This window comes from Bombus pyrosoma, linkage group LG14 (assembly GCF_014825855.1).
Source record: "Bombus pyrosoma isolate SC7728 linkage group LG14, ASM1482585v1, whole genome shotgun sequence".
Lineage (NCBI taxonomy): Eukaryota > Metazoa > Arthropoda > Insecta > Hymenoptera > Apidae > Bombus > Bombus pyrosoma.
This window is the reverse complement of record NC_057783.1, coordinates 5,195,805-5,216,934: the sequence shown is the minus strand read 5'-3', so window position 1 is coordinate 5,216,934 and position 21,130 is coordinate 5,195,805. Positions and strand designations below refer to the sequence as shown.

The following is a 21,130-nucleotide window of genomic DNA, read 5'->3' as shown; positions in this document are numbered from 1 at the left end:
CTTACGTTCAATAAGGAAGTATCACTATGGCTATGGGAATGGTTAGATGATAGAATAGGGTGGATCCGTACCGGCGGGGAATTGGATTTTCAGGTTTAATCTAGCGGCATCTACGGATCGGTTAACAGGTGCTCCATTATGGAGCGTTTCCAATCCCGTTTTCGCCTATCCGCTCCCGGGGACAATAATTTCCAGTTAAATCTTCCGCTATTATGAGGGTCAGGTAGCGGCACGTGCTATTTCGGAGGCGTAATATATAGGAAGGCCGAAAGGTGTAATTTTAGGAGTTTGATGATAAATTTAGAACGGCCCACCAGTTGATGTCTCACTTGTCTTGAGATACTTAGCGATAGCTGCAGCGATAAATGGATGCTCCTTTGTGGAATGGGAATTGCCGGAATCTGGATAAAAGAAAAGCACCGACTATACATACATTATGATAATACGATGTTTCGTGTCAACGTAATTTACTATAGCAGAGATTTATGAGAGAGTTTAGCTCTGAAAAGAATTTTAGGAAAGATACATGTACGATCGGTTTGAAAAGTATGCATCCAATAAATTATTTTAAATTAACCAAATATTTCGTATTCAGTTTTTAAGATATGTATAATCGTTCGCTATAGATTCTGTTTTATCTTCAAACGATGAGTTCACAACTGTGGAGTAAAGTGCAAAGTATTCGTTGAACATAGATCACGAATTATTCTTTCTTTCACTGGCGTATAATTTTATGCAAAATGTTATATATGTATTTAAGATAGATTGAATATGATGCATTTGTGTGTAACTGTAGTAAAAGCTTTTAAAGAACACGGTTAATTTAGTTCTTAGAGGCTAATTGGAGATACAGAAGATGCAAATTCAGACTATAAAGAGTTGCCCGATAAAGCGATGAGTAAACTGAAACAAATTAAACTATCATCTGTTTAGCATAGTTTCAGGATTCAGTCTTATCAAACGGCTAGTTATCTCGTATACACTGGTAATATTTTTCATGGTATCTCTCGTGCTTTAATCGATTAAGGAAACGCGAACATTCGAATCACGCCAGGAGACACATAAAACGTGCGTTAAATTTTCTTATAATGCCGTAAAAAAAGAGCAACCGCCTCTAAGGAAATAAAAACGACGTTATACTATCTACCAAATAACTCTCGAAGATATTTTTGAACTTCATTAGTTCTATTTTCGCTGTTTCCTTGTATCTTCTTGCTTCTCGTTCATTCCATGGTTTCTTTCGTTGCTCCAGGACATCGAACGTTGCTCGAGACTTTTATAGAGTTTGTACGCCTTCCACGGGAGATATTCCAGGTACAACCCGTTCTGCTTCCTGTCCTTCCATTCTCTAGATTCTAGATTGTTGTTCCACGATTTCTTGAAAAGGCTCGTCGACGTTGCTCGGTTTTCTTCGATTAAATCGTCAAACTCAAACTGTACGGAACTCGACACCACGGAGCAAATTGAGTTAGTCTCGGGCGCTTTACATAAGAAGATATTCGTGGAAGATACGTAAATGATTTAGTTTCTAATTGTGCAGTTCGAGGTCTCATGAGAAAATGAGATTTCTTTATATTGCCCTCCTTACCTTGCTTCAAGGGAAAAAGGCTTGGGAAGTTTTAAGTATTTCTACCTATCTTAAAAAAAGAAGAAAGATGTTGAATAAGACATGTTAAATAAGGAGACCAGTAAAATATATGGTCGCCAAGAAACCGCACAAGTTTAAAGATTTTATCTTCTCGAACCGGAAATCGTACAGCTGTAGCAACCAAAAATCTTGTACTCCCACGAGGGATAAATTGCCTGGATTTCTATGAATTTCTGCCGGAGACACGTGTTTTATTCGTAAAAGTTGAATCGCACACAAGTTGTGTAATCCACGAGTAAGACTATGCAGCATTGTGCGATCAATGCAACAGAATGATACACGAATACACATGGAAAAACTAAATTTCCCTAGTATACAATGAACTACATACTACCGAGGTAACTTGACTTTCTTATCATCCCTCGTACGATCCATTGCTGGGATACTTCTATTAATTACACGTAGCTGGTAAAAATTCCTGGTATTTCATTGGCCGTGTCGAGAAAGTGTTTGGAACGAGCTGTCGTACATTGAAATTCCTGGCTTTGTGGAACGAAAGTGCATTCCCCTGGTTCTTTCTTCGCTTTCAGCATTCCTATCGGATCGCTGTTCTGTCACTCGTCGGAGGGAATCATCGGTGTCTGAATAGCGTCGAATGGTCGTTCGAGGAACTCGATCCTGGCCGGCAGTCGAGCGAGAAAACGGAAGCTCTCCTCGCCGAGAAAGAAAAAATAGAACTGACACGAGAACGAGATTCCTGGGATCGTTGCTGCTTCCTCGTTTTATCGACCCAGCCCGACCACATCAGATTCCGTTAACGGTGTCGCCGGTTCTCGATGCACCTCTAGCGATTATTGATATGGAAAGGCTTTTGCCTTCCACTACACGCAATATTCGCTTCACGCGCGAACGATCTTTTTTCTACCTTTCCTTCTATGCACCCCCTAGACTTTGCTCATAGCGAAGTTAGCAAGCGTGAACCTCCTCTTCACGATGCTTCGCTGTTTGACAGCGTAATTCAGGAAATAATTGTTTTTTATGATCAAAACTTCATAGGCGTGTAGTGGTTTTTAATTTTTTGCGTAAGCTTTCTATAGACACTTTGTACTGTTTATAAGAGATAAATATTCAGCGTATTCGAATTTTTCTGGGATTATCGCTATGAAAGGAACTAAAGATTAGATACTAAATATCCTACGCTATCAAAGATAAAATAATTGCCAGCTGGTAATGATTCGTCCTTTTTTTCGTGACAGAATCTACCATCGAAACGAAACGTTATGAAAGGATTGACGCGAGAAATACCGTTGCGAGATATTATAATACATGATAATCGTTAACGCGATCGAATGAAAAGAAGCAGTGGTTTGAAATTTAGAAAGATGAAACGACGAGGAACGTGTTTGCGCTAGATGTACGTGAAGGAATCCTGTGGCGCAGGTGCTAGGAGAGAATTTTGAGAACCACTGTTACTCCGTTACTCGTACAAGAAGACACTTCCTTAGTAGTCTCGGAGCCGAAGTGGAGCCAATTACAAGAGTTGCGCCAAGAGTCTCGTTGCCTCGGAGCCGATCGTCTGGCGAACAAACTTGCTTCGCCAATTGCTCGCGCCAACGCTTTGACAAATTCTCTCGGCACGGAATTATCTTGTTCACTGAACAAGTACAATAGAATCGACGATCGTTTCGCGATTGTTCCGTAATTAATAGTCGATCGTCGATTAATAACGTCTCTCTACCGTGTCGTTATCCGTATCGTTGAACGCCGTGTTGGGAGCTTTGGTTTATCATCCGGTCGTATTAATTGCTTGCAATTAGCTAATTAGCGAATCGTAGGCCCTATAAGTGCTTAACTACGCCAATTAACGTGCTCACCGGTGCAGTAGGAGAGGATGAATAATGCCGGATGAAAAAAATGCTCCGGTATCTTATACCTGGTTAAGTAACAGGTTCCTCGAAACGTTCAGGATGTTACACACGCTGGATGAATGCGTCAGATACAACGGCGATAGATACTGCGGGCTCTTATGGAGCAGAGAAGGGAGAGAAAGGCTACGTGACCAAAACAATGGCCCCCATAGACTGGGTCTCTTCGTGAAACACAGTCGTGTATTGTTTGACATTCAGTGTATCCCCTTATTTTCCATCCTATCCTCGTTTCTGTCAAACTCTCTATATAGTCTCGTCTTTCTTTTCTTTCAGATCTTTTTCTTTTCGATCGTGTTTCAAGTTTCTTCTTTATTTTCCTCTTTTCCCCTTTCCTTATTTCGTTTCGTTTCGTCGTTTCCACGTTTTCTTTTCTTTAGGAAACTACAGGGTCTCTATCGTATATCGCTTTTGATAGAAGCAATATCGATATATTTTCCATCGAGCGACCACTTGCTCCCTTTGAAGTCTTGGAAGCCGTAGATTCGCGCCCAAGTTCTCGATACGACGTTTCGAGCTACTCCAACCAGCTCTATTGTGCCTGTTTAGGGTGCGCCAGCTTCGGGTAAATTACCTTCAGGGGTTTCTCTTCAAGGAACTCGTGTTTCTTAATGATAGCTTAATTTCGTGCCGTTTGGGGTGCGCCTTTTTTCCACGGAATCAGAGGGTAAATCGAGCTGTATATTATATTTCAAGTATCGAAGGGAACTCGCCGCGATCAATCTCTGCTTCCGTTCTCGGAATATTAATCGATAATTTAATAGGAATTCCTAGGGGAGGTTTTAAGCGTATCTGTCTGTTGGGCTGTTTAGGGAATGTTTTCCTTTAGTAGTTATTAAAACTTTGTTTTGATAAGATAAATAGAAACTTAGTTGAATATGTATTTATTTCATCATATCAATTTAATTATAGTAGAAATATATCGGACAAATATACGAATAAGTCACATTTCCTACTTTTTATAGAAAAGCAGTTTTAAGATTCACCAATCGTCAATCAATTTCATATTATCATAAAATTGTATTTATATTTGGTTCTGGAACTAAACAGGTGATTTTTCAATTTCTTAATAATTTTTTAAACGTTGCACGATATTACAATATCGAAGAATATTGTTTGTCTTTGGCCTTCATAAAACTTGATCAATTTATCAGCTACTGTTTAAAAATATGTACTGAAATAAGTGTAAAGTGTAGAGAAATAAAATAAAGTATGAGCGAGTTAAGGAATAACCACATTTTAAGGTAACGGATAGAGATGATAGAGGATTTTTTTAATTGGAGGATACGCCATAATAAAATTATACTCGTCTTCGAGAAACGTTCAAAGGCAAGTCTGCATATGTCAAGTGGCAGTAATTGATGTCAGTGAAACCCCTCCGTACGTACACATGCGATGTCCTCGAGAAGCGTGCGACGCGGGTGGTGCGGAATCTAATGGCGAGATATACGTTTATGGCTGGTGAATTTACGATCGATGTAAATGCGGAGGGAGGCCCTGTCCCTCTCGAGCTCCTTCTTCCGCAGGATCGTTGTTTGCAATTCGCCGCACGTCACTTTCACGGCAGACAGGGTCTAAAGGCTCCTTTATCGCTTGAGATTGGACGTAGATATCGTCGTCGATATTATCGTCCAGGATATCATACTACATCTTCACGACTCTGTTAATCAAATTATCATGGAATCTTGCCGATCATCACCACGATACACTCCTCGTAAACAAATTACTTGAGAATTTCGATTTTTATGCACATGAGTTTTTTCTTCTGATAGCTATCTTTTTAAACACTTTTCCAATATTTTATAAGCAGCTGATGCTTTGCAAAAATCAAATGTCTTAAAATTTGAAATTATTCATTTTTTGACATATCGTTGAAATCTGGTTAAGAAACATTAAGATCAACTGTATTTTATAAATTTCGGATATTTCGAATATACAACACTGGCTACAATTGTTCTTCACAAGCGAACTAATAATTAGAAGTACATAAATTTTATAAGTTTTATAAGCTTTTACTATCTTGCTGGCTTAGCTGCTGTGATCCTTAATAGCTAATACGATGGTCGACTAGACTTCCTTTAGATTTTGAACTTTGAAGAACAAGCATAAGACTGATGTTTATTTGTTAGTAAATCTGTAACTTGCATCATTCACAAATATTCACATTAGGTGTACAATAGAGATAAGATACCTTTCTTCTTCTTTTTCTTCTACTTCTTCTTCGATATCCCAAAGAAGAAAAAAGGTGTTGGCCATTATGCTGTAACAAACGAACATAAAACTGCATAACCAATTAGTTCTACGGAAATTCGTAACCGTAGATGTCGCGATCACATAACGTTAAGTTTATGTTCCAACAATTTCATTATCCATATTTTCCGTGTATCTTTCTTTCTTCCAAGCAATTTCTCAGTTAGTGAGGTTGAACACGCAGAAAAGGTGGTTTTGGTCGCGTTACCCGGCATTCGCCCATGAAACGAAATACATATTCCGGGATTCGTAGCACGTAGTTGGAAAGCACAATCCGTGACCGCCGGATGCTTTCAGACGGTTTTCCACGTAGCGAACAATTTTACATGACGAATAAGTCGGCGGTTGGTGAATTGCATGCCTAGTCTCGATAGTAAATCTTTGTCGCATCCGACGAAGGAAAAGTTTGGAGAGCTTGCATTTCTCGTACATTACACTATAGGAAATTTATTTCTGCCACCAACCAAATGGCCGAGCTAATGAACTTCTCTCCCTTCCTCCTTACGATTCTACATCGAATTTCATAGTCCGTCGAATACGCGCGAAATTCAATTAAACGTATGATTTATCGCTAACTGTGCCTGTGTTCATTCCTTCGTGCCCTTTCCAATCTTCTGAAGTTGCAACGAAGCCTCGTGTATCGAACTGGCTTTAATCCTTTGCGAGACTAATGGGACAATATGTCTTGAAGCAACTTTTCGAACGACTGCTGGCTTGTTAGAATTTTCCTCTCTTCAGTGAGGTTTGTGGAAACGTAGGATACGTAGGCAAATAAGATTGCTCATTTCGTTTGAAAAATCAGATTCGCAGTATTCGCGTGTTCTGGAATAATATAGGTATTTCAATTACATGTTGCAATAATTTTCTCCTTTCTATATCTCGCATAAAATTCTTTACTTCTTTCTTTTAATGTGTTTTCTTTGAGTACGGGTTTCGCAGTAGTGCCTAGAGGATCCATGTCTCTGCATTTGACGTATTGTATTTAACCTGCATCTGACATGCTGCATTTAACTTGCATTTGACATATCTAGTTAGTTATTTTTATACCGCTTGCGTTTTTATGCATCATCTCTAATGTAATGTCAAGGAAAGCTTTCGAAGTACGAGTTTCACAATACTCACGGTTCTTTGTCCCTGTATCATACATTTAACATATCTGTTTCCTTATTTTTATATCACTTGTGTTTCTGTATATTACGCCTAGTGTGGCGTCTAGTAAAAGCTTTCATTAATCTATAATATACGCTGTGAAACAGCTTTTGTGTTCTGATAAAGTTAACCGTAAGAAGTACTATAAGAAGATGGTCATTTCTTCCTGATTCCTGAATTACGACTTGGAGAACCGGGAAGAGATCGACTTACAAAAACGTCTGCATGCAGAGGACACGATCGACTTTTCCATCTCTTCCTATTGCCTCTCCTCTTTTTGTCTCCATCTTTCTACGACTTCTTGGCAATGCGTGCGGATTTAATGGGCCGTAAGGGAGGGTTCACGCTATATAAGGCGACGTCTGCGCTACGTAGAATCGATGATGCTCTCCCACGGTGCGTATTCTTACTTCTTCTCACTCTTTTTTCTTCCCTCTCATTCCTCCCACTTTCATTCTCCCTCGTCTCTCGACTCATTAATCAATGCTGGCGTAAAATTACTCTTCATTTCTGATAGCGACCTTGTTAATAGCAGCGAAGCACGATCGATCAGCGCAGATCGTCACCTGATTAGGGTAGATCCATCGTAACAAGCCGCATCGAAGAGAGCCCTTAATAGGTTTCCCGAGCACGAGGATGCCTTTTCCCGACGCTAATCACCGCTAGATACCTTTCCCGGTTACTATCCTTTCGCGATACACGGAAAGCCACCAGAACTCTAACCAGTTACCAGCGAACATCGTTTCTTTTGGATTTGTAACGTTGTTACGTTCTTGACCGTAGGTCTCGTGGCAAGAGCGGTTGTTTGAATCGAAATTTATGTACGTATCTTCGGCCGTCGTTGAGAGAACTATCCCGACCATGCCTTCGAACAATTCCAATTATATGGAGAGTTGCCGACCGCCAGTCTTCTCGTCAATTGTCACAGCTGAGTCGATACCCTTACGGACCACAACGTTCGTTAATGCATTTTCTCGAAAAGGGGATGCGATTCTGCTCATGGACATTAAACCGAGTCTCTCGATTCGCCACCGATGTCCAACGAAATACGTGGAAATCTTGAATTCTCTCTAGAACGATCGAACCGGTTGTCGACCGGTTTGCCGTTTAAAATATATAGATCCTGTCTACGAGCAAAGGGGAAGAATTCTCGTTTTGCTTGTGTTTGGCAAGTGACGAGAACGTACAGTGAACTCGTGACATACTTTGGCCACGGTCACGGTTACCTCGATTGTTATTTTACCGAAAGCACATAAAGATAGTCGAGGTATTTTCAAGGACGTTGCATAGAGAAACGATGAAAGAGGCAGCTGGGTGATTTACAGACGTCGCGGCGGCTCGATGCGATGCAGTTCTCGGCGGAATCGCGATCTCTCGCGTGGGTAGAAACTATCGCGAGAATTATTTCACGACGTAGCTCCGCTCGACCCCGCGACACCGACATAATTGAAAACTGGTGAAACGACGGTCCAAGAATTTGCATGATAATTCCATCCCTTTTGCTGTTTGTAATTTATGTCAGCCGTTTAGGTGGAGAATGCTCGCGTGAGTTTTGCATACCGGAGAAGTAACGTCGCCTAGGGTAGATTCTAGCCGGTGACTTCGATGCCTTGCGAAACCCAGTTGCGACTTTGGAAGAATTCTTTTCTGTGTTCATTGTCAGCTTCACGGAGGTATTTCGACTTTAGGGAAGAGAAAAATCCGAATGAAAGTTTGCGATTTATTGATTAATGATAAATTATAAGAGATTAAAAATTTCGTGTAGAACAATTTTGGGGTAGACGGATGGTTGTTAGAATTCTCATTATGTAATTTAAGTCTTAATAGCAATTGTAAAAGTTATTTGATTTTTGTATTTGTTCTAAAATTGCAAAATTCCAAAGGAGGATTAATTGGTGAATTATTGCGCAAAAGCACCCGGATAACGAATAGTTTTCTAATCATTCCTAAGTATAACCTCGCCTTCTGTAAATATCCTAATACGTACAAACAGGGATGTAAATCCGTGCTTCTACAAGATGGTTGGCGAAAAATCATCATGGTTCGTTACCCATACGAAGTGCATCACGAAGAGGTTAAGGTTAAAGGATCTATTCCACGGTCGGAAGGAAGAAGTTAATCGCTATAAAATGTTAGCCCGGCGCGGTCCAAACAAATTCGGTGCATTGAGATTTATGGACAGCACGTCCGCCTGTTTCCCTAGCCGATGCACGAACGCGCAGCGCGGTGTTCGCATATGAGTACGTGCACGTTCGAAACCATGCTCGAACGGAAACCAATAAATTATTTCAGTCACGTTGAATCGAAGCTGAATTCCACCGTAGCACGCATTTACCGATCACTGTCATTTGCCTGTGGCGAGCCGCTTCCACTTGGACATCTATCAAACCGCGATCGCAATTAATTTTTTACACGTTGCCCCGTGTGATTACGAGTCGCCGGTGATAATAGGTTGTCTGTGATTGCACGAGTCACAGGAAGAAGACGGTTTCTAATAGACACACGAGAGCCATTGGTACTCACACACAACGACGACGTACTTGGTCTCCCGATACTTTGTAACAATCAAGCACTTTTCCGGCCATGGTTATTCCGTGGTGAATAATGGCGATTCATCTTCATTGACTCGCGATTGCCTTCATCGTTTCTTGTATTCATTCGGTTCTTTTGCTTGATCTGGTTAGATAGTAAATTGTATCAAGATGAAGCAGCGTAAAATCGCTTATCCATCGCACGAAATCCTTAACTAGCTTTCGATGGCATGCGTCGCGGTTTCGATAAGAACTAGGCAGCTGACCAAGCCGCGGATCAGGGTAATTTGCCACGATCGAACGATCCACGCGAAGCTATTCGATCCTATTACCTTTATAACCTGTGTTTCTTGCTTAATCTCGTCACGTGCGTACGGATGATTTAGTATTTGTTTGGAAATCCTGCGTATCTCCTATCGAAATTGCAGCCAGCATGCGGAATTCCGCGCGATAACACGTAACTCGCATTACCGCGATATATATCTTGGATCTTGCCCCATGCAGTACGCTTCGAATCATCCTAATCTCCGTTTTCGAGGATTTTATCGCACCCTGTTCTTCGTTCCATCGCTTTTCTCCTTTTCTTCGATTGTGCATGCGTACTACGACCGCTGAAAAGTATAGAGACACTTGCTTCATTTTGTTTCCAACGTAATTCGACATATAGGATATTATGTCGATATGCGGTAGAAGAATCGGCATGTGTAAATATTAAACATTATGATACATTTTTGTCTTTTATAAATATAGAAGTTAAAGCTATCGTGGGTGGTTCCAAGAATAATGTTTCAAATATTTGGACACTTCAACAAGTGGAATATATTTAATTTTCATATATCGTTGATAAAATTTAAAGTAAATAATTAAAATTTCATGCGATATACATCTGTTGCTTCCACAAGAATTGATTATTTGGGGGTCGTATAGTAGGAGTCTATTGATTTTTTCTCCTGCATATGATTCCATGCCTCCTGCATTTTTCTCCTACGTAGTAGGAGTCCACGTTCAAATAAGTGGATTCAACTAGCGAGAGAACGGATATTCGCTAAAATTTGGTTTAAATAAATGGAATTTATGCAAACGGAGTTCCACTGCATTGTTAATCGAACAAAGTATCACATATTTATGAACAGCAGTGTAGAAGCATCGCTTTCTACGACACGCGTGTGGCTGTGTCTGATTGATCATGTGCGCTTGAGCCTCACGCGCGAGCACGTGTGCCGTTCGCACGAACTCCACGACGAGGGTGCACACTCGATACGAGCCTCGTGGACACGAGTCGGAGTCTTTGTAGTCGACTATGGTCAGCCTCTCTGCACCGAAGATCACCAAGGTGAACAAACTCCTTTGTCCTCTCTCTCTATCTTTATCACTCTTACACGCTTTTGTTTCTCCGTCGTGCCACGGATTAATACTCTGTCGGGACCACCGAATGATTCTCTCTCAACCACGGGATTAACACGGCCACGGTACGCGCCGCCGACGAGCGTGAAACCGCGTTCTCGTGTCGATGACGAACATCGTCGTGGTTTATAGTCTGTTTCACGCATCGCCATGGAATCTTGCGAATTATACTCGAAGTTTTTACTCGACCTGCAAGTGTACAGCTGGTCGAACGCATTAATTTCACAGCTTGATAATTACACGCGGTAAGGTTTCGAGAAATTTACGAGTTAAGCCGGAGATCCACCAGAAAGCTGAGCGGATAATCTATGCTATGCTAAGTTCAAAAATATTTCTTCGATACATATACGTATATTAGCTTAGTTTCTGGTGGAAACGGTCCTACGCATACAGTTGAGAGCGAAAATAAGTGGGCAAGTAGATAAAATAGATATCAACGAAGTTTCATTAAATACGTCTTATTTACTGCAAAAATTAAGCTACGCTATGCGTTAAAAGTATTTGGTTCAATAGTTCCATACATACAGTTGGGGAAAAAAATAAGTAGACAGATAGTGGATATCAATGAAATTTTGTTTATCGCATATACGTATAATGGATAAAACTTACATAGATGATACTTGTATTAGTTTGATTGAACTCCATTTATACTACTTCCATTACCTGCCCACTCACTTTTGTCCTCGACTGTACGTATTGAAGGGGATATTTGTAAACTTAGTCATAGGTTCAGCTTAGCTTCCCAGTGAATCTCCGGCTTTACACTTCCTCCTGAGTTAAGCTCCATCAGTATAATCGGAAGGAAACCACCAGAGTCCGAGAAAAGGAACGTCCTTTTCACGAACTCGGTATTTCTGGAACGGAGATGCGGCTGGGAATTTCTCTTGCTAAACTCTCCAGGAATCTGAAATATCCAATGGAGCAAAAAGCCGTTTCCTGGGACGAATCGTTCTCGTTTCACATAGTTTGCTACCGTAAAATCGAAGTTCTCGAAATCGTACCCCGGAGCGTTTCTCCCTGTAGACTGTGGCTGAGCAATTAGTCCATCCGTGTAGCCTGAAATCACGAGATTAAACTCGGTTCACAGTGAGGTTGACAGTGAATGAATGACAAGGGACCTCGTTGCTTGTTCAGGGATAACTCGTTACCGTTTTATAGTCGGTTGGACGAAACGTCTCGATGGATACAGCAGGAAGTTACACTCTTCATCCTAAATCTTACGATAATGAAGTAAAGCTGAAAGATCATTAGAAAATTATTACTTTAAATTTATTCATTTCGATCTAACCTCCCATTTAGAAGATGTATATCCGATATGATCTGCTTCGGCCATTTTGATCAATTATGTGTAATAAAATTAAATTCTGTTTACTCGTTCACATCCGCCGCAATTACTGTCTTCATCAGTTTTAGTACTTCTATAATTATTGCTACATGTATTCGATTCTTCTCACTTTCCTGTATAATTATCGGCGATTTTACCAGTAGGTTCAGTTTATTCGTCAGAACATTAAGTGAAAGTAAATACATAATTATTAATTCATTATCGTTTTGTAACTCTTGGAAATAGTATTTGCACTAAATCAAAATACAAAGCATGTATTCACAGTTATTTGAGACTGCTTAAGTAGCTACAAAAACAAGACGAAAATGTGCTATAATAAATTTTCTAAGAGCTACTATCTTTCTCCATACTTGATCAGCGTAGCTTTCATATCTTGATAAGTTAGGACTCGCGACGCGTATCAAGAATGGCTCGCGTGGATGCGTTGCATCAACTCGAGCGAGTCATTCAAGGCGAGATGAAGGAAACGCGGGACGTGTACGGGTGGCGAGTTGGCTTTTCTCGCAGTCGAATGTTAACTCGACCAAGACAGAAATTACAGGCTTGCCGGGCCATTACAATCCCGCGGCAACCACCGACGTCTCGTCGTACCTGCCTACTCGTTCCTCTTCCTCTTCTTACCCTCTCGCGCCCGAGCACAAACGCATTCCGCCTCGCGGTCAAACGAATCGGCCAACTGCCGTGTTATTCTCTCGTTTGAGCTTTCACGTGATCGTAAGCAATTTGTTCTTGAAAAGTAGCTCTTAGAAAAAGAGGTGATCCAGTCAGGCTTATATCGCGAGAAAGTTACTTGGTGTAGACCACGGTCGCGTTATTGAATCAATCAACCAAGTCTAACACTTATGTGGAAGGATCTCGTGTTAAATTTTACGTTCGATGTACAAAAGCGAATAATTGGTGTCTGTGAGAAAGAAGACACAGGAAAGTTAGGTAGTCGATGAAACGGGTCGATAGGCCGGTAATTATGTGGTAAATTACAAGAGCGCCTAACAAGTACACCGAAAGAGAGAGTCGACGTTAGTATGGTGCACTTGGTCGGGTGTCGGCTAATGACTCGAGCTTTCATCTTCTCTGATGGAAACGTTACGGTTCGCTAGAACGAAAGCGTCGTAGATTGCTTCATCGGTTTATTAATAGACCGATATGGTTCTCCAAATCTGAATATCTATATCCACAATCTTTGGAATTTTTGCTGTCCAAAACGGGTTTAATGATTGTGTAACGTGATACAAATGGGTTTCATGGTATTAGGAAGCGTCATAAATAATTTAGTCAGTTTATTAGTAAATCTGAATACGTTTTAACGTTTTTGGGCTGTTTGTTTGATCTCGAATCGTTTCGAACGCTTTTGTAACATGTTACAGATGGGGATATTGGCGATATGAAACTTTGTAGATTATTTTATCTACGTTTTAGAGTTATTGAATTCTTTGTGGATTTGAAACGTACCAAATGCCTGCATAACACGTTACGAATGAGAATCTTGACGATACGAGCATCCTTGGAAATCCGAACATCTACATTTTAGAATTTTCGGAATCTTTGTAAACTCGAAAGACATCGGATGACTTTGTAACATGACCCAAATTAGAGAACTTAAATAAAGCGTAAACTCATAGATTATCTTATCTAGTCCTTAATAAATCTCTATCCTTCTTGAAATCTGAGTAAACATGAATCTTCGTAATCTCGAAAACCATGGAACAATTGTGTAACATGTTACAGATGGGAATCTCGGTGATACAAAGCGCTGTTCGATATCCCATCTCGGCTGATCGGGTCAGGTTGAGAAGCCAAAGTGAATAACCCGCAAAAGCCGATCCGGTTGATGATCATGAAGATTAATCTCGGTTCACCGCAACACGCCAGTGTTGTTGCTCCTTTTCATTTTTCATTCCATCGGTACGACGACGTTGCCCCGTGTCTCTTTTTCCGTTTCCCCCAGTCGTTGCTGTTGATGCGTATTGAATCGTCGGTCTTTCTCACGCATGTACAATATACACTCGTATGCACACGCACGTGCTACACCGCCGATTGAACGCCGCCTCTCCACCTTCTCCCTCGACCTGTCTTCTTCCACCTCCGGTTCTCCTCCTTCCCCTTCTTCTCCTCCTCGTCCTCTTCTTCTTCTTCTTTTCTATCCTCTTGCCAGTTCTTTTTCATCTTTGCCTCGCCTCGCCCGTTCGGGTCGTGCTCTCTTCACCGCCGTCGATCCTCGACGCTTGCTCTTCCGCGTTCTTCTAACCTGCCAATCGTGCGCTTTCGACGAATACGTCCAGAGGTAATGGACTACCGATCGGCACACACTCGCTCGGTCATCTTCCTGCTGCCAAGCGGAATCGTAATCGCGACTGAAAACTTTTTGCCAGACTATGCTGCGAGTATGATTCGAGAAGAGTAATGATGATCGCCCTGTTGGGCATCATCAGACCTTTCGTTATTGTTACTTACTTATCGATAAGAGGATGTTGTCTTTTAGGCCGTCCTTTTGTGGCAAGGTGATTTATATATGTCGCTATTAATAGTTAAGCTGAGCGCAGATCGATTTTACAATGGTAATGTTGTACGTATGACTTGATAAATTAATATTTGCGATAATTCAATGCACAGCAGTTGTGTTATTAGGGATATGTATAATACCCGATGGTTTATGGTTTTAATAACCATAACAATAATTATAAATGATGCGAATTGGACGCGATTCATGTCATTGATGTAAGAAGATCCTAAAGTAGGATCACTCATTTTTATGCGTCTGTACGATTGTGATTAGAAATTATAGTTAGAATATATATGTATGATTATAGTTAGCAATTATAATATTATAGTAAGAAGAATTAAATTTCTACAAGTGGCAGAATTCAATCAACAGGGATTATAGCTGTATCGATGCTCCTTAGGGAATATAAATTCATCAAATCTCACAGAATCGCCATTGTAAAATCGCATCAACTTGAAGGACGCGTAAGCTCGCTCCAATTCCCCTATTGCATTTGCTAAATCTTCTGCTCACTGTCGGGACGATGGCCCCTTATCACTCTCGCAGGCGACCTCACTTATTTTTCTCGAACAATGAGTTTCATTGAGGAAACAGCCCGTCCGCTCCAGCCAGAGTACGTCCTGCGTGTTTTTATTATACTGAAGATCGACGCAGATAGAGCTAATAAATGTGACGAGAGGCTCGAGATTCGAGGGAATCGTGTGAATGGAGCTTTGTTACGAACGCAAACTTGTAGATCACCCGGGACAGATATATTCGTCCTAATGAAAATCAGTTAACGAGTCTGTCGACTCGGAACGTCTTCGGGCTTGTCTCTAGATCAGGATTTCTCAAACTTCTATGAGTTAAGATCCACTTCTGAAAGCGGTAATTTTCCGCCATCCAGTCGGAGATTGTATGAACTGTAATTTCTGTCGAGAGTTGATTAATATGGAATTTAAATTTAATTTGGCATAGATCCGTGAGCCGGGAGAAACTGGCCAAAGATATAACGTATTTGTAATCCTTCGTGTTTCAATCGTGTCATTAATATGTTGAGTTGTCTACACAACGTGTTGTCTAGTCATCGTGAAAGTTAAAAATTTGTGGTAGATGTAAATAGTAATTCTCTGATTTTTATCTCTATCGACTTGAAATTGTTCATCTGACAATTCTTGGTGAGTAGAAATCTCCTAACGAACATGCAAGCGACTCTCATATTTTATTACTTAACGCGACCCTCATTTTAGGAATCTGTGTTATAGTTCGATAAGCGTAGGACGCTCGTCAAGCGATACATATTTCTTACTGTCGACGCCTATTTCGCCTGCTTGTCTCAGATCTCACGATTTCCTCTCTTACCTCTCTGATTCGCGCGCGTGACACTTGGCTCACGTGCACGAGCGTCTTAAAAAGAACGTGCACAGTCGAGAGAATAATTTTACAACGAGGGAAATGCCTGGCCAGCATATTAATTTCTCGTGACAGACGTTCCTCGTGCTTTCCTTCTTTCGAATCCATGAAAAGTCAAAGAAAGGAATATTTATTAACTCGTTTTGGCTTCTGTCAACTTGGTCGAGCGAAAACTACCTTTGTTTTTGCTCCCTTATCCATCATTTCAGATAGTTTGTTGAAGAATCGGTCGGTGATTCGTTAGGGAAACGTCAGCATTTACTGAATAATGCATGAGCGGTGTCGCTGGATACGCTTGAAATAATAACAGGAAAATTGCACTGGCGTCAAACGCGCAACTTAAAATCGGTAAAAATATCTCGACCGATATATCTCGACGTAGAAATATACTTACAAGCGTTTGAGTGGCTACCTTTTTCGTCGAAGCTAGATAGAAATTAACAGGCAGAGGTGAACACAAAACACGGCGATACTATTAGTGGAATGGAAGGCACGTTTTTCGATGTTACGCGCGAGGCATCGGTTTAGAAAAAGAAGAGGAACGGCTGGTGAATAATTAGCGAGGTCTTCCCCCGCGTGAAGCGAGTAATTAAGAGGAAAAGGTGATTTATCGTTGGCGTAGCCGCCGTACGCGACAGGCAGCTAGGCCACGGTGTCTCGATGGTTTAAGAAGCATCGTGTGTTGGTACGCGAGCTCTGCCGCGGAACATCCACGCACGTCGTCGTTTTTATCCGGACGCCTCTCTGCTCGTAAAATTTCAAGTCGTCTCGTTGCCAGAGTCGTCACTTTTACGGTCAATGAAATTCTTCTTTTGCTTCTTTTTTCCTCGGACGTTACACAGCGAGTTTAATTTATGATCTGCCAGGTGGCTAGCTTAGGGGACTAGTTTCGTTCTTTCTAGCTTTTTCTCGAGAGAGAAAACGTTTCAACTGATAGACGAGGTCATGACTGCCGAGCCGCTTTTTCCTCTTTTTAGATCGCGCGACTTGCTGGCCAGTGATGGATTGTCTTTTAAGCTGACACGGGTCGGAGATACATCGCGAGATCCGCTAGTCTTTGATATTCTCCAGGCGTCTTCTATGCGACCGTACCGCGTACCGGAACTTCAGCCACCGCTCTGCTCTGTCTTCCGTCCGCCAGGCTTTTAGCCCCTTTACATTTATGGAAAGCGTATCTCGCCAAGCGTGGATGAGATATCTCGCGTGTACTTACATTAAGATGCACAATGGCGAGTATGTAAATGGGAAAAGTTCTTGTATCTAATTCAACTTAACTTAGTTTGTACTTTTTACTCGAAATGTACATTTGGAAGTTTTATATTTATAGCACTTCAAACTACAAGAAATATAATTGTAGATTTTATATCATAGGGAAGAAATAGATATAAGATTTTGTAATATATCAGATTGTCCCAAAAGTTTCTTTTGTTTCATAAGGAAATAATAGATGCACCACATTCGTTGTTTTATATTATTTTATTGAATTATGTATAGTCGATTTTGTAGTAATAGGATAACAGGGGTTAACAAACGAGCAGTTAATATTGAAGAGTTCTTCCTCAGTCATGTACTTTTATTTATAACGTTACTGTATAAAATAAAGTATTTTGGCTAATTATCTATTGAGATAATTCATCTATGCAAAGTTCTGGAAACAGTTGGCTCTCGTCTTAATTTTTGCTACAGTATACTGCCGACTTTGAAGTTCCAGCATGTGGTTATCAAATGCTCGTAACAGCATGTCATACTTCTAAAATCAATTTGGCTTTCATCACCCTTATACATAAAACATTCAATTACAAACATTAGAAAACGAACACGTGAAATATGAAAAATATCGCAAATATATCGCCCAGAAATGCAAAGAAGTTAGTTCGAAAGTCTCGTAAAAGGAAGACTCATAGCGGTGTCTGCCGTTCTGGTCAGCAGATTCGAGATGTAATAAACGCATAATTACAGCGTAAGGACAGCATAAATCACAAGACTCTTCTCATTCATTTTATTGCGTTTTTGTCGACAACCACAAGATGGTCCACCGTGTACTTTTCCAATTACGCTATAATCTTTCAAATCCTCTCGAAGCCAGGTTTTTACGCAACAATATGAATATTTACAGCGGTTCATTTGAAATTGTGATTGACCATTCCTTTCGTTTCAGATTGCTGAGCTGCGCGCTGCTGCTCCTTTCGGGCGCCATCGTCGTAATCGCATCCGAGCAAGCGGTGTCCAACTTTGAGACGGTTCACACGAGCAACGCGGCGATCTTGAATCGGCTCGGTCTCGCGCCGCTTCAGATCCCCGATGGACACCATAAGAAACGTCTGGCTGGTCCCGAGCCGCCTGGACTCGGCTCCCAGACACGGATCCACCAACCTTACAGCCGTCGACACGGACATAGAGACAGCCACGTCTACATCGTGAAGCTTCCTGCCAGTCCGCCATACTACACAATCACGAAACCGCACAAAACGGCGAAAGACGACAAGATAACGAAAACTGGGCCGAATTTCCCCGTAGGATTTCAAGGAAACGGGAAACCAGCAAAGATCTATCACTGGAATCTTCCTGTCGTGAAGAAGATCGGCGAGAAGAAGAGGCTGTATTCTCAGATGAAGCTGGAGCAAGCTAAGAAGAAGATGGACGTCACCAAAAAGTATCAGAACTCGAAGAATTTTGTAGGCAGTTCAAAGATCAGTCAGGATCTTCCTCGTCAAGAGAATAAGAAATATCTTGAGAACAACAACGACAAGATTAACGGTCGTCAAAGTAGTGACAGTCCATCGAAACACGTAAGAAACAATGATAAGAGGCTCAACTATCCGGATCACGAAGAGAAGAAAAACGAATCGACGAAGAAAAACGAATCAACGAAGAAAAGCAGCACCAACTTAAGTAACAAGACCTACAGGCTGGATGATTCAGGCGTGCACAGGATTCACCTGACGAACGAACTTCACGGCTCGAGGAACACGGCAAAGGTGAAGAAACACCGGAAGAAGGCAGCCATGTCGTACTACGCGCCAATCACCGGCAAGTCCGGCTCCACTAGCATCCACAAGAACTTCCCCGGAAATGGGAAACCGAAGGCGTTCTACGTGATGGAGAAGAGTCGCAAGCCCGTCTACTATCATCCCTTGTTACCTTAATCTCGCGTCGCGGCGCTAAGAATCTGTGTAATCACGTGTTAACGGCCCGTGAGCTTGTTAATTTAAGTTAGTCGCGACATCGCGATGAAACAAGAGCAAGGGCCGTCGTTTCGTAGGACGATGACGAAATTTTCAAAGGACTGAGAGATAAAGAATGATCAAGAATGCGTGTGTGGGAGAAAAAGAACGAGGGATGTTCGGATGGAGTCGTCCTTGCTCGAAGCCACGCGTATCCTGCAAAAACCGTTCCACTTTTGTTACAGTTGTTAGTAGTATTAGATTAGGTTTCCCGAGACTTTCTTTGGAAAGGTGGACTTAAATTTAGGATAGTTTAAGGAAAGTTTTGCAAACGCCTGCGACTGAGTTCGGTGGTACGCTCAGAGATCTAGATTAAGTCCAGGGAAGTGATCGCTGGCGCTTTTTCCTCTTTCACGAGCCAAGCGCCAACGATCGATTCCTGTTGCTACGTTTAACTTGTATAATATATTTTTATAAGTTTTAACAGATACTTTTTCTATCGTATCGTCAATGTGTGCCGTTTTTTACAACAAAGGAATAAGCCATCATGACTGGTTGTCTTATGAGATACGTAAAAATTATGTTAACAATGGAAACAATAGAATAATGAATTTGCAGTCTCGTAAAGCAATCGGTCACGAGCGAATTTTTACGAAAGACTGGACAATATACCTATATATACCCCTCTCGATGGGATGCACATGCCTTTTTCTACGTATAATCGCGCAAGGATTTTTACTGGTTCTTTTTTTTTCTTTTTCTTTAATAATGAATTGCAGAGGCGCGAGAGCAGCAGACATTTTTTATATTCTTATATCGTATGTTATAGGAGGAAGCTCAATTGTATCGAACCATGGCATTCAGTGTAGTGTAATAAAAGTATTTATAGTACTTTGTACAAGAATGCGTTGGCTGTTGTGTGTGCCCGTTGAGAAAAAAGCAAAGAAAGAAAATCGGCGAAGAATAGTACTGTTTATGCCGCGAGTGTCAGCCATTTAGATTCCTGCTTAGAATGAGAACCGCTCTTAACCCGTTACAGCACATTTGCGATAGTATCGAGCCAACAACGAACCCTTTGCCCCGAGGGCCACATTTTTTGATAATTGACCATCTAACTTTGAAATGACCAGAGTGCCTATCTTCCTTCGTCCAACATCTCTTTTTTTTTCTCTCAAGCCCTTTAACCAACGTCTTGTTTGTCATCCGTGACGAGAATTAGCCGCTCGTATTCTGATCTGAGAATCATTTAGCGACGGGTCGTAAAAAATTAGTTTATCCATAGGTAATATCATTTCGAACAAATAGAAAGGTTTAAAAACGACAGATGGTTTATTTCAATGTAAAAGCTTTAACGTGTTACGTCCGTATTTTTTAAACGACATGTTCTCTGCAAATAGGAAATTTATTTGAGAAAAGATACGCGAATTCCTGGAAATATCATTGAGGGAAATCGCCAGATTGTATTGAAATTCCATTTGAAGCCGGCTTTTCCGGGATGTCTGGCGGTGGTGTTATCGCGATCTTTGAATTCAATCTCTTTGAGCAAGTAGCATAGATCGCGAGGCATCCCCGTAACCAGACAGGATATAATCCCGAGTAGACTCGCGTCCCAAGTCAATATTTGTGCTACGTGAGAAGGGGAAACATATGAAACGCGTTTTCTGGTCGACGCAGCCGACTGGTAAGAATTCTCGAAGAACACCAACGTTCCGCTTTCTTTAGTAAAAAGATAGAGAAAATGGAAATTATCGATTGGAACTTTCGTATATTTTTCACGTATTTACAAAGTAAAAAAAGGAGGAAATTTCTGTAAAAAAAGTTTAGAGATAACGGCATATAAATTACGACTTTACAAATAAATATATGCGATTAAGTACATTAT

The 21,130-nt window shown here is 41.1% G+C and overlaps 1 protein-coding gene across 1 annotated transcript in view; it reads left to right on the top strand.

Moving 5' to 3' along the window:
* The window catches only part of LOC122574713, a 34,175-nt gene extending 13,049 nt beyond the window's left edge, over positions 1-21,126 (top strand). The window contains exon 2 of the mRNA XM_043742624.1: positions 18,243-21,126. Within this exon, the coding sequence (XP_043598559.1) occupies positions 18,243-19,230 (988 nt within the window). The 3' untranslated portion in view covers positions 19,231-21,126. The remainder of the gene's footprint in view (positions 1-18,242) is intronic.
* The last annotated feature ends 4 nt before the right edge of the window (positions 21,127-21,130 follow it).